The sequence below is a fragment of the Habropoda laboriosa genome, unplaced genomic scaffold (assembly GCF_001263275.1).
Source record: "Habropoda laboriosa isolate 0110345459 unplaced genomic scaffold, ASM126327v1 scaffold295, whole genome shotgun sequence".
Lineage (NCBI taxonomy): Eukaryota > Metazoa > Arthropoda > Insecta > Hymenoptera > Apidae > Habropoda > Habropoda laboriosa.
In genome coordinates, this window is record NW_017100429.1 from 1,109,169 (window position 1) to 1,121,918 (window position 12,750).

Here is a 12,750-nt window from a genome sequence, read left to right on the forward strand (position 1 = left end):
TTGAAATTAGCAGAAGGGTTTTTCAAATGAGTTTCTGGCTGGTGCATAATTAACTTCGTTAGCAGGTGGTTGCTTTCAGAGACTTAATTGATCTCGTTAATCCGAGACTCGACGACTGGTGTGGAGGTGGTGATAAGCTCCGTTCCACGAAATTTGCTTTTTTCTTTTATATATAATTATACATGTATGTATATGTAGTATGTATTAACACATTTACAATCTGGTACATAATAATTGTCGAGTATAGTGTGAATATATTGAGCGTAATTACGAGTTCAAAAATCATCGACGACTGTGATGTGCATTCACTTTTGTTTCTCGAATTTGGAAATTATGGACGGTCGAAGGGGAGACTGTTGAAATGTCAACGTTCAAAATTGAAAAGATAAATCTACGCGATTTCTGAGAAACTTTAAATTCCGAATTTTTCGATTTGCAATATTCCCAAATCCTTTTTTTCAAAATATTGGGACTCAACGGTGATTAATTTTCGTCACATCTTGTCTTCGAATCCTTGAACTCTCCTCGTTCGAGGGCCCCAACCACCATGCTGCCAAAAAGATTTCGTGAAAACCCGAAACACAAGATTTTTCCAAATTATCGAATTTCCTGATTTTTATCTGTACCAAATTAGGGGGAAGGGGAACTTTTTCGGCAGACTAGGGGTTGAAGTATCTACTGTACAAGAGCTACTATCAGAATGTCATAGTTAACGTCATATTCACGGGGAAGACACCCAGTATATAAATATATGTATATATATACGTGTATGTATATGTATATACGGCACTGCTGATCGCTGGTAAATAGTTTTTCTCCAAGTTTCTATTTTTTTTTTTTATTCTTTGTCGATAAAGCGTCTATCTGAAAGAGGTGCGAAAAGTACACACGATGTTCTTTTTTTTTTTCTTCATTATCATTTCGCGTTACTGAGCTAATTAATCCTGTTAATTAACTATGTTAACGAACTCGTGCGCTACGCTTCTCTTATAAAAATATTCAACCGTATAACCAACCAGATGAATCCCATAACGTTCTTTCCTCTTGTTGGTCATACTGAACGCAACGGAAAAGAAAGCATTCCTAACCTCACTTTAACCTCGTTCTCCGGCCGGTCGCCATTTTCTTTTCGTCGAAAAGTCAACCCTTCGAGGTCAAGATCGTTTGATTAAAAAAATAAATCACTATCAGAAGCCCAGCTGTATACATAATATATATGTATGTAATATATATATATATTTCTATAAGTTGTTCGTATCAACGTTTGGCAATAACAACAAGCGCGGATAATTCGAGGGATGGGCCTGAAAGGGTTGATCAGAGCTAATCGCACAATGAAAATGATTCGCTGAAAATAAATTTGATTTGAGAAAACAACCTTCGGTTTCTTTTTTGTTTTTGTTGTTTTTGTTTTTCTTCTTATTTCTGTCCTCCTCTAAGCGTAGTATAACCTCTCTTAAAAAACTTTAGAATCATTTTCTTTGTTTGTGTGTGTGTGTGTACGTGTATATAACTTGGTTTAAATATTCCTCGACGATTTAAGAAAGTTACAAATTGAAACTGACTCTCTTTTTTTTTTCTCTCTCTCTTTGGCAAATATGTATAACACGACCTTAACATATATGCAGGAGTCGAGGAGAAATTTGAAAGAAGGACCGAGCGGGAGAATCGAACACGTGACATCCGACCGACAAACCGAGACTCTATTCACGTAGCCCTCTTTATTTCCTCGCTATTATTGTTCTTTTTGATGGGTATGGAAGTCCCGATAATCCCAACATGTACATATACATATATGTATGTAAGAATTGTGTTACCACTATTTGGTTATGTAAGAAAATCCGTTCCGAATATCGCACGCAACTCTATGACCCCGGCCCACTAGGATCTTCACCTTAACCTCTTGTGCTGGAATGACGTGTTAGACACGTCGGTCGTCGGTTATCTTCTTTCTCACTTACGAGAAAATTTGCGAAAAGTTATAAAAAAAATATTTTTTTATTTCATGGATATGGCACTTTTTAATGCTTATGTTTAATTTTGTTAGAAAAGAAGATGTAGAGTATGTGCAAAAAAAAAAACAAAAAACGCAACGAAACTACCTGGGAATGCAAGCAATGTTTTGTTGCGTTACATATCCCAGATTGTTTTGAAATGTATCACTTACGGTTTTTCCCCGGTCAGTTTCGCGCGGGAAACGTGCAAGAATCGGGCAGGGCAACACGAGTCCTTACACTTTACAGAACCACCGGACATGTATTTCGGCGAACGACGCTTAAACCACGCGATCACAGTCTTGTAGAAAGTAAAAACATTTGCGGGAATGTAGAAACGTTCGAGTAATTTTTCGACCACCCTATTTCCGGCTCGGGGTGTCTCCGACAGTTATTATTGTTCTTTGTTTGATTATTTATATTAATGTATTTATCAACTAAACTGCGAGCGGTCATTGAACGAGTACGAGTTGCTATGTAATGTGTGATTGCGCTAAAGTACTAAAGTTGTGTTGAGACATATTGTAAAATATTTTGTTAAACGTTTTCACACTTGTGGCACCATTTTTTTTTTTTTTTACCCATACCTATCAAAAGGAGCAATAACAAGGAAGAAATGAAGAGGGCACCTTAGCTATGGGCGTAGAGTCGCGGTTTGCTGACCCGAATGTCGCGGGTTCGATTCTCTTCCCGGCTTTGGTCCCTCAAATTTTTCCTGGGCTCCTATATACGTATGTATATATATTATATACGATTAAATGCTGTCGACTATGGTGTAATAATATATAGTATTAGTAGTAGTACATTTCGTTATTGTTTCTCCTGTTCCGTCGTTATTATTGTAATTGCTATGGCAGGACCCTGGGGAAAGAAGTGGTCTATGGCAGAGTCTCCATGGATATCCCTTTATGGGACCACGTGAAATATTTAGTTCGTTAGTTTTTAAGGAAAAATTGCCAATGGATGGAAATAACGAACATCTTCTAATAAATAACACTATATACTTAAAATGATAATAAACTATACTAAGAAGAAGAAAAAATTGGCGCCATGGCAGCCATATTGGTTGGCTACCTTTCGTCACAAATTTCTTCAAATTATAAAATCACATTGTAAAGCAAACCCTGAAATTGAAAATTCCAAAGTATACGTAAATCGTTAATTTTCATGGAAGAGGACACCCAAAGGCCATTTTTTCCTGGGTCCTGGTATAATTACGTTTTGGAACGCTTATTACCGGTGTAAAAAAAGTCGTGGACGTATATATAGCTTCTGTAAGAGAACATGATTGACGTATTTTCATTTTTTTTTTTTTTTTTTTTTTTTTTTACCAACAACGATACTTCATACTCTTATTTTTCTACTGTCTCGACATCCGCCAACAACAAACTACACTTAACTCACGATACTTTTGTATGTGTACATGACGCTATGTATAATACGTGTCTAAATAAGTATTTAAGTAACTATATAATAATCGTTTGCACGAGTCCTGGACTCGAATCTGTTGCTTTTTGTTCTGAGTTTTCTTTTTGGCACGAATTTTACAACTTCTCGAAATTTTGATTTCACGCGACAATATTTTTTGTTTTTTGTTTTCTCTTGGGGACTTTGAGTGTCAGTCCGGGGAGAAGGAGGAGCTGGAATGACAGTAATAGAGTCTACCATATCGGATTCTAACTTAGAATAAGTAAGATTCCCCTAAAAGGCTAGATTAAACTAAGTTTTGTTGGTTAAGTACTTGTGCCTACCCGCTGGAAAGCGTATGTAAAGTATTTCGTCCAATTTCCATGGTGTAACTGCCCATAGAAATCGATATTTCACAATTTAGAATATTTTTCATGGTCGGAGAGTCAATCTTGGTTCGTTATTTTAGAGACACTCTATACGGAGCAAATTCAGTGCAGAAAAGTATTCGCCAATAGACGCTAAAAATCGCGGTAAATAATCGGAAAATGTCATTGATTTTCTTTTTCTACGAATAAAAAAATTCGTACAAGTATAAAAGAGGGATCGTCCCAAGCGAATTTTCTCTTTTGACTAGATCGAGTTTTCTTTTCGTGCGCCATCTTGCTCATGTAAAATTGCGCTTCGACAAACATACACGGTTACGCATTCACGCTTATACTCTATTTGTAATACTGAAAAATCCGTCGTTTTGTATTTTTTCTTTTTTTTGTTTCTTCTTATCATTTTTGACAAATGTATTGCGCTTAACTAGATTCTTACACGTGCACCGAGGTTGAATCACAGAATCTTCGATAGAACCGTCGTATTGCAAACAACGACGCTTCGCGAAATACATATTCGCGAACAGGGCGACCAAAGGCTGCCGGTACCATTATTGTTTCTTCTGTCTTTGGTTGCCGTTCTTGATTGACTTTACAAAATATTTTTCGCAGTTTTGCCGTTTTTTTTCTTCTTTCTCTCTCTGAACTATACTCACATTCACACTCACACGAATATTTTCTCTCTCATGTTGTACTAGTTTCGCTTCTTTTTTTTTTGTTTTTTCTTCACACGAAAAATATGAAACATCTCGTTTGTGTATATATATAAAATAAAATATAAATTGGCAATAACGTTTTGTGTGGCTAGACAAATTGCTCGCGCTGGCAAATACATAGGAAACATCGATCGCTTCTCTCTCCTTCCTTCTCCTCTTCTTTTCTTTCTTTTTTGTCCACATGTCTGTGTTGCGTATGTGTGCACAAGATAATCGATATTACCCCCCCTCCTCCACTGCTAAACTCTATCACAACTGTACGGGAAAGTTTTTTACCCGCGTGTCCAGAGAGGACACTGAGCAAAAAGACGATCACATCTAGGTCAGAGTGGGAGATTAATGAGATCACCCGGTGGTAGAAATCGATCCCAGAGTCGTCTCTGTACACATCTTATATCAATTGCTATAAAACATCGACGGTCTTGCGTTCCCCTCTTATTGTGCAACACTTCAATGAATTTATCTAAAACGGTTAGGTTAGATCTAGTCACACTTCAGGGTTACTTGTGAGATTTCCAAGATGGAGGGGATCCTCTCGTGGACACCTATGAATTATTCCTGTTGGCTGGTTCATCTCTGAGAGGGCTCGCACTGTTCGTCCGGTGGCTGCATAGTTAAGTACGTGGGCTGTGTGTCCCTAAAGTGGAACCTAACAAGCAGAGCCAGAGCCCCCAAGACAACAGGAAGACCGCAAACTGCACAGATCAGCTCCCCTGTCACTTCAGGCGACCATATGATGAATCCTAGAATTGAAACCAGAAGAATTCCTCGTTCAAATCCTGAATTTCTCTCAAACCGTGAGAGCTATTTTTTCACCTACCACCATGGATATCCATCTTGTAGATGCTCCACCAGATGCCTGACAAGGGCAGAGAGGCTGTGGTTGCAGCCACAGTAAACACTGCACTCTCTGACATGGACAGGAAGTTCAGTATCGAGACGGAGAAGACTATGTACGAAATCAGGAAAATCCAACCGTGGGTGGAGATGTTTGAGCAGCTGTCTAGGTTCTTGAAGTGGCAGGTGAGTCCGTGTTCTACCGTACGATACAGTTCCATCGGGGATAGACCCTGAAGATTGAATGGAAACAGATGATTTCAGTGACAATAAATGGTTATAACGATGGATCATGAACTAAGTCTGTTCACGTACCCTGCCTATTCCAGGCACAGTGTCTATCCAACACATAGACAGAATGGCGAAGAAGGCTATCAGATGGATGTAGAACAGTGTTTCCAGAATTGGTGGTTTCGGGATGTGCTTTGGCTTGACTGTGGGGTCAGGGTCGGTCACGTGGAGCAGCCGGCCACCCTCTTCCTCGGATCCTCGTCTACGTATGTCCCTGGAGGACACCAGTCTCGACACAGTGTACAAGAACGAGTTCTGCTGGCTAGCCACTATCTGACACATGTTCTGTTGCTGCAACATGATATTTCCTTAGAACTAACGTCGCCTTTGAAATTTGTCGCACAAATATCAACCCTTTGCACCCGCTCTTTAGTTCGATTCTTCTATGCCACGCCAGATTTACAGGTTGCTCTTAGGAGGCCACAAGAAAATTTTTATTATTCTAAGCGTAATATTATATTATTATTTAAAAAATTCAAAATAATGAACAGTTAGCTATGATGTTCGAAATTTTTAGTCGACGATATTCATTTTATTTTAATTATTCTAAATGTTTGAGGCACTCCGGTCACTGATGGCCACCGTAGCTCCATCGAGGAAACAATCTCCGGTCACAGGTGACCAACGTAGCAGTGAACGTGTCAAATATTCACCTCGGTAATATAGTAGCCCTCCAACAAGGTGAAGAACATAGCAAAAGCAGCCAATGCGCCCACGTAGACGAAGGTCCAAATCGCCTTGATGCCCCAGGAGGCTCTGGTAGACGTCGTGTGGCTAGAGACCTCTCTTCCCCTACACCTGAACTCGTCGCAGAGGCCATAGTCGACGGTGAAGAAGAGACCGCCAATTATGGTAGTGGTGGTGAAGATCCTCTGCAAGCTCATCACTGCAAAAAAGAAAAAAAGCCAGTTTAATTGGCAATTGTTCGACAAGCTGGTGAAATATCGAGGTCTTACTCTTGCGACAGAAGAAGAAGTAGTAAACCAAGGAGAAGACTAGAGTGATCCCTTTGATGGGGTCCTGAAGATGACAAGGAACCCTGTCTCTATCCAGACAAAGAGTGATCACTATGCCAGAGAGGGCGTAAATCGCGCTAATCTTAAACAGATCGCATCGCGGGATCTTAATTCTCATGCTGTTTGGTATCAGAGGCGGCGGTGGTGATATTCTCCCAGCTACGAACCATATCAGCCCGAGGATGATAGTGGAGGTGAAAGCAGTGAAGAGGAGACCTGCGGAGGAGGTTAGTAAGCGTCGCACAGAACTGACATGTTACAAATATGAATAACGTTCAACCGTTTGCTTCCAAGTGGTTTTGCTACGAAACCGCTATTTCATATTAATTTTACCAGTGGTTACCTGGGTTGGAAACGGAACCACCTTTAGTTCTTGAAAACATATTCTTCTTATACAGGGTGTTTCAAAACACGTGGGCGTAACTTGAGGGATGGATTCAGTACGATAAAATAAGAAAAAAAGTTCGTATAAACCCGATATGACCTTGTTTCCGAATTATAGCCGTGGATTGGTCGTGAAGAGCCAATTAATTGGCCAGTACGATCACCTGATCTAAATCCATTGGATTTTTATTTGTGGAGGCACCTAAAGTTTTTGGTTTACAACACACCGGTAAACAATGTCGAGGAACTGCGACATCGTATTCAAGACAGCTGTCGGTGAATTCAAACTGTAGCGACCCTTCTACGCTCTGCCACCAGAGGGACGGACTAACCACAGATTCTCGCTAGTCCTCATAAAGGCTCCTATTTGTATATATACACCTTCTGACCTAAGTCTTTCCAGTCCCTCCCGCACAGTGATGACGTTTGGAAGCTCGCATTCTAGCCGAGGGCAGTGTGCCCACTTCGAACAATTTCTATGAAAATTGTTTTCTTATTTCAGCGCACTGAATCCATACCTATAGTCATGCCCACATGCTTTGAAACACCCTGTATATCGAGTCTCAAAGGGTTGAAGGAACGTTTACTCTGTTGCAAGGTTGCCATTTCTAAATTTTCTCGTACTTTTCTCCAAAGACACCCGGTAGCTAATATGATTTAGAGTCACTATAAATATTGCTATCGTTGAACATTTCGATTGCTCGTTCGCGTAATCACACTCTCATCGAGACAACGCTAAGCATCTGTTTAAAAATGATACGAAAGGAAAATATTGTCCGGCTAATTACCTTCGACGACTCCGATCATCCCTCTGTATCAACACAGAGGGATTTATCAGTGATCGTCATTGATCTGGGTACCTGTGTAAGCGTTGGAAACGTTGCTAACGCTCCCCTGATAAAGAGGGTAGGTGATAATCAGAAACGTGATCGAGACGATCACGGTGAGAAGAGTAGCGACGAAGCTGAATTTTTGCCAGGCCGCTCTGTCCGTGTCGAACAGCTTATCGCCAGCCTGATAAGTGACATATGGCGACTCCTCGGTGTCCGTGTACTCCTCGATCTCGACGTCACTGCCTGTGCAACGTAGCTCCTGCTGCTCTTCGTCGTCGACCATCGTCGAGACGCAGCCCGTTAGTCCAGCCAGCTTCGCGGTTTTTCTTTTCCGTTCACCTTGCTGGGAAAGTGGAAGTAAAGCCACGTTGTTCAGATGGTCCATTCGTTTACAACAATAGGTGTGTGGCATTAGAGGATCTTCGGTGGCTCGATTTAAGGGGGTATTCTAGTCTAGAGTGTTATTTTTTAGTCCTTCTTAGGGAATTTTTTGTAAGAAAAGTATAAGTTTCTCGGTATCGGCATTTTGCATACATATTTATTCATGTTTTAAGAAAGTTCACAATTTTTTTCAAGTGAAAATAATCAAAACTGTCTGAATTATATATCATTCAGTGCGGTCCCTTTAAAAAAAAAGTGTCCTACCAGCTGACACGATTCCGCCCATTCTGTTTTTCCGAAATGAAAAAATCAAAAGGATTCTTGATTAGTACGAATGTGATTATGGTGTGAACCAGAATGAAAAAAAAATAGTGAAAATTTACAAAATGGTGCCACTTTGAATTTTGAATATCGATTTCTTCGACTTTTTTTCGTCTTTCAGAGGCTATAAAATTCAGAAAAATATATATTTTAGCATAATTCTGGTTCGGACGCTAACGGCACGTCCACTAAAGGTGCACGTAAAATTTGGAGTCAATCGGACAAGTAGAACTTGAGATATCATATCGGCCATTTAGAAAAACATAGTTTGGAGAAAAACGCGTTTGAAGTTTCTCATACCAGTTACACGAGAATGGTATACTTACGACTACGGGCTACATATCGTTTTCTTTAACCATCTATAACCTCGTCAATTTTACGAATTCGGAAAAATCCTTCGACAGTTATACTTCTGCAAATGTCTACTTTCAGAAAATGTCAAAAAAATCGATTACTTTGAAAAGTCTAGACTAGAATACCCCTTTAAAAAACTGAAGTGGGAATTGTGATTCTCGAGGAGTATGTAGATGGCGTAGCAACTGTGCGGAGGGAATGTCCAGATATTAAGAGGATAATGAAGTAAGTAGTAGGAAATATTGGAGATACTAGCTGAGAATAAAGTATTTAGATATTTGAGCCGTTTAACTCAAAAGTGGCGTAAGTCAATTTTTTGCCTTTTTCAGTTAACACCACATCTCGAAAGATTAACCTTCCTTCTGTTTTGTGCAGAAATGATGTAAGGATATCTTCATTAATTTCTCGGCAAAATAAGTAAGAACCACCCACTCGAATGGCACGGACGTTATATGCAAATATGGTGTAAGTCAGACTTTGGTGTGAGATAAATGACTTCTGGCTTTCGAAGAAGAAGTGAGCGATGAATAAGAGCTTAACGTCATCGCTATCCACAAAGTTTCTGTGTCATGCTTATTATTATTTTTCAATTTAAATTCATAACAATGTAAACCACGTTTTATACATTTTTTCCAAATAATTTGTTTGATAATTAATGAAGCGGCAGAAACATAATGTCTACCTCAACAAACAGATCCCTTTTCTATTACGTCTAATAATAATTACCTTCCTGGTTCGCACGAAAACGGTGTAAGTCAGAAGAATATTGAATGAAATGATTATATATACACTTGATTTTAAAGGCAAAATGGCATTACTAGCTTAAGGTATAACTATACAGTGGCTCACATAAAAGAGATTTAACATTCTTTCATATTCCTGAATTTTACATAACTTTTACTTTATCCCTCATTATCTAGAAATCGCTTTTCTTCACTTACACCACTTTCGCCTTAATTCACTCGGATACTAGCAGAGAAAACGTCCTGCAGAAAGTAACAGAAGAAACGTAACACTTGTAGAAAATAGTGGTATGTGCTACGTGTTTGTCCCTTAGATCAGGGGTTCCCAAAGTGCGGCCCGCAAACACTAGAAATGCGGCCCGCGATGGCAGATCAGCCGCGATCCTGAATTTACAGAGATAATTTACATTTTTACAAATAACTAAATAAATTTTATCATATTATAATTAAACATTGTTCAGTTAAAAATATACTAAATTTTATATGTAATATATCTTGTTATTATATAGATTGTATCTATTTCATTGTCTTAATGGTCCGCCAAATATTTTGGAATTTACAATTTGGCCCACCTAGTGTAAGAGTAAAGAATTACAAGGGGTTTAAAACGACAGATATTAAAATGACGTTGGTTCGCTCGTCGATGGTTAGGTACGATAATGTGTGGGCCGCTGCCCTTTTTCCCGTTTTTATATGCTTCTTCGGCCGTTAGGGCTCTGCAAGCCGTGGGGTGGGGGGTGCGCCTGCGCTGCTCCTTGTCTAGGGTCCCCTGCGGCTCGGGTCCCGCGGTCGTTGCCTAGGCGCATCGCCCTTACACTAGGCAAAACTTTGGGAACCCCTGCCTTAGATACTAGCAGAGAAAATATGACACTATGAACCAATTATTGATATACTAGTATAAAATCTAAAATTATGGTACAGCGTAGCTGTCCTTCAAACACTAGCGGAAGAAACGTGATACTATGAACGTAACACTGAGATACTAGCAAAACTATGTTTGCACCATATGATTATCCATCAGATGCCAGCAGGAAAAACATAGTAGCATATACAAACTCATTACGACGCGTTACAACGTTTTTCAATTTTCCAACAGGAACAAAGAAAATACGTGTACTTTGCAAGAGTCAATACGAGAAACGTAGGTACGCACGTACAACGTTTATGCAGCGTATTCAAAGCGCGATTAAAAGATTGATCAGAGAGAAACTGAGAGAGAGAAAGAGAGAGAGTGTGTGTGAGCCATTTGCAGGCACGCGAGACAATTCAGCAGTCGTTCGTTGGATCGATTTGCCTTTTTTCCCCCCTTTTTCTCTACCCTCTGCATTTTTCGTTCTCCCGTCCTTGCATCAAGGAGCACGATTAACGAGCACGTTGCATGCACGCGGCACGCTCACCTATGTACACTTTATGCCCACCAGAGAGAGATTAGATAACCGTTCTCTGCTTTATCGTTGCACCAGAATCGGGGAATTTCGTGCACGCCCCTTCCCCTTCGCCTCTACACAAATCACTGTGCAAAGAATTAATATTTTCCCTTCACTTTTTCTCTCCCTTTTATACGCTTTAAAGAGAATTCCTCGAGAATTTCATGGCGTTTCGCGATAACGCTGGATTATTATTGTACCATAATCTAACCTTAACGAGGGTTTTCTTTCTTTTTTTTTTTTTCGGGGCAACGAGCCACGTCGATGGTCATTTTGTGGTCTTTCCTTCTTCCTCCTTCTTTCATGCGACGTACAATGTGCAGAAATAATTTCTTGCGAATAAAAAAGGGCAAGAACTGAGATAGAAAAAAAATTAATAAAAAGAGGGGGGAAATTGTGGTTGATTTTTTCTTCTTTCTTTTTCTCAGTGAAATATAAAATCGAGAGAGATTTTCTGTTTAGAGTATTACACTAATATTTTTTTCTTTTTTGTTACATATTGTATATTTTATTATATCGAGTTTCTTTTCCAACAAAAACTGTACACAAAACCGTGAATCCAACTTATTCCCCTGATGCAAGCTTTTCGATGACCAAACATTAGCAGCACAACGGATCAGCCTTCCGAAACTCGCAAAAAATTGAAATCAAACACCGTCGTTCTTGCAAGATGACGGAGTGTTTTGTAACACGACACCATGGGTGTACATTTCCCGATCAGCCAAGCATGTCTAAAGAGCATGAGACACAATATCGTATCGATGATACTTCCAGTTTTTTCTTCCCTTCAACGAAAAAAAAAACCATTTCTGACAGAAAGTTAATGGAGGAACTATGAGCGACGAGGGGGAGAGAAGGGGAGGGAAAGTAAAACCTGCAAATGAACATGTCAGCACAACCTAAGTGAATCTAACACAGGATAGGGTATTAACCAAAAATGTATTAAAGTACAGTGATAAGCGACTGCTAAATGCTTCGGTGTCCGTCTCGCTCGACGGCTATTTCCAAAGTGTCCTCTCCGCGTTGCTCCGAAAAACCGTTGGAGCCCCCTCGTTCGACTTTCCGGGGAAAAGGGCTTAGTTTATGGTACCCTCGGGTACCCGCGCGCTTTCTCTTCCTGGGTTACAAAGTCCAGGCCACCACTTCGCCGCCGAAATCTCGCATTTCTTCCAAATATTAAATCGCGAACCTTTCATCCCTGACGGACGTTGTATTTAATAAAGAAAAGTAAATTCACTTTAAAATCGAAATATCCTTTTCCATTTAACTAATGAAACTTATTTACATTTCTCCGTTGTTTTTTTTTTCTTTTTCGCTTTTTTCTTCCCTCGACGAGGGACTGGTTCGTAGAAATTGGTAAAATTAATGGAACCTGTCAAAGGAAGGCACACTTTGTACGTACGTATATTACATTTAATTCTGTTCCAATTTAATTAAACTGACATACGATACTATGTATAATTGAATTAATTAGATCGGGAAAAGTTTCTCTCCGTCTCTTATCCCGAGCAAACAAATTATCCATCCAATTTATGGAAATACGTCATGTTGTTGTTTTTTTTTTTTTAACACTGTATGCAGGACATTTTGCAACGGAAGAGGAGAAACTTTTATTAAACATGGACAATCGATCGACTGTTCCAGAAACAATTAATACCGCGTT

The 12,750-nt window shown here is 39.5% G+C and overlaps 1 protein-coding gene across 1 annotated transcript in view; it reads right to left on the bottom strand.

Moving 5' to 3' along the window:
• Nucleotides 1-3,197: 3,197 nt before the first annotated feature.
• LOC108575685 overlaps nucleotides 3,198-12,750 on the bottom strand; it is a 34,265-nt gene continuing 24,712 nt past the window's right edge. Inside the window, exons 2-7 of the mRNA XM_017938553.1 lie at nucleotides 7,889-8,204; nucleotides 6,585-6,860; nucleotides 6,282-6,514; nucleotides 5,653-5,919; nucleotides 5,321-5,570; nucleotides 3,198-5,243 (exon numbers count right to left, since the gene is read on the bottom strand). Of these exons, the coding sequence (XP_017794042.1) occupies nucleotides 5,071-5,243; nucleotides 5,321-5,570; nucleotides 5,653-5,919; nucleotides 6,282-6,514; nucleotides 6,585-6,860; nucleotides 7,889-8,144 (1,455 nt within the window). The 5' untranslated portion in view covers nucleotides 8,145-8,204 and the 3' untranslated portion in view covers nucleotides 3,198-5,070. The remainder of the gene's footprint in view (nucleotides 5,244-5,320; nucleotides 5,571-5,652; nucleotides 5,920-6,281; nucleotides 6,515-6,584; nucleotides 6,861-7,888; nucleotides 8,205-12,750) is intronic.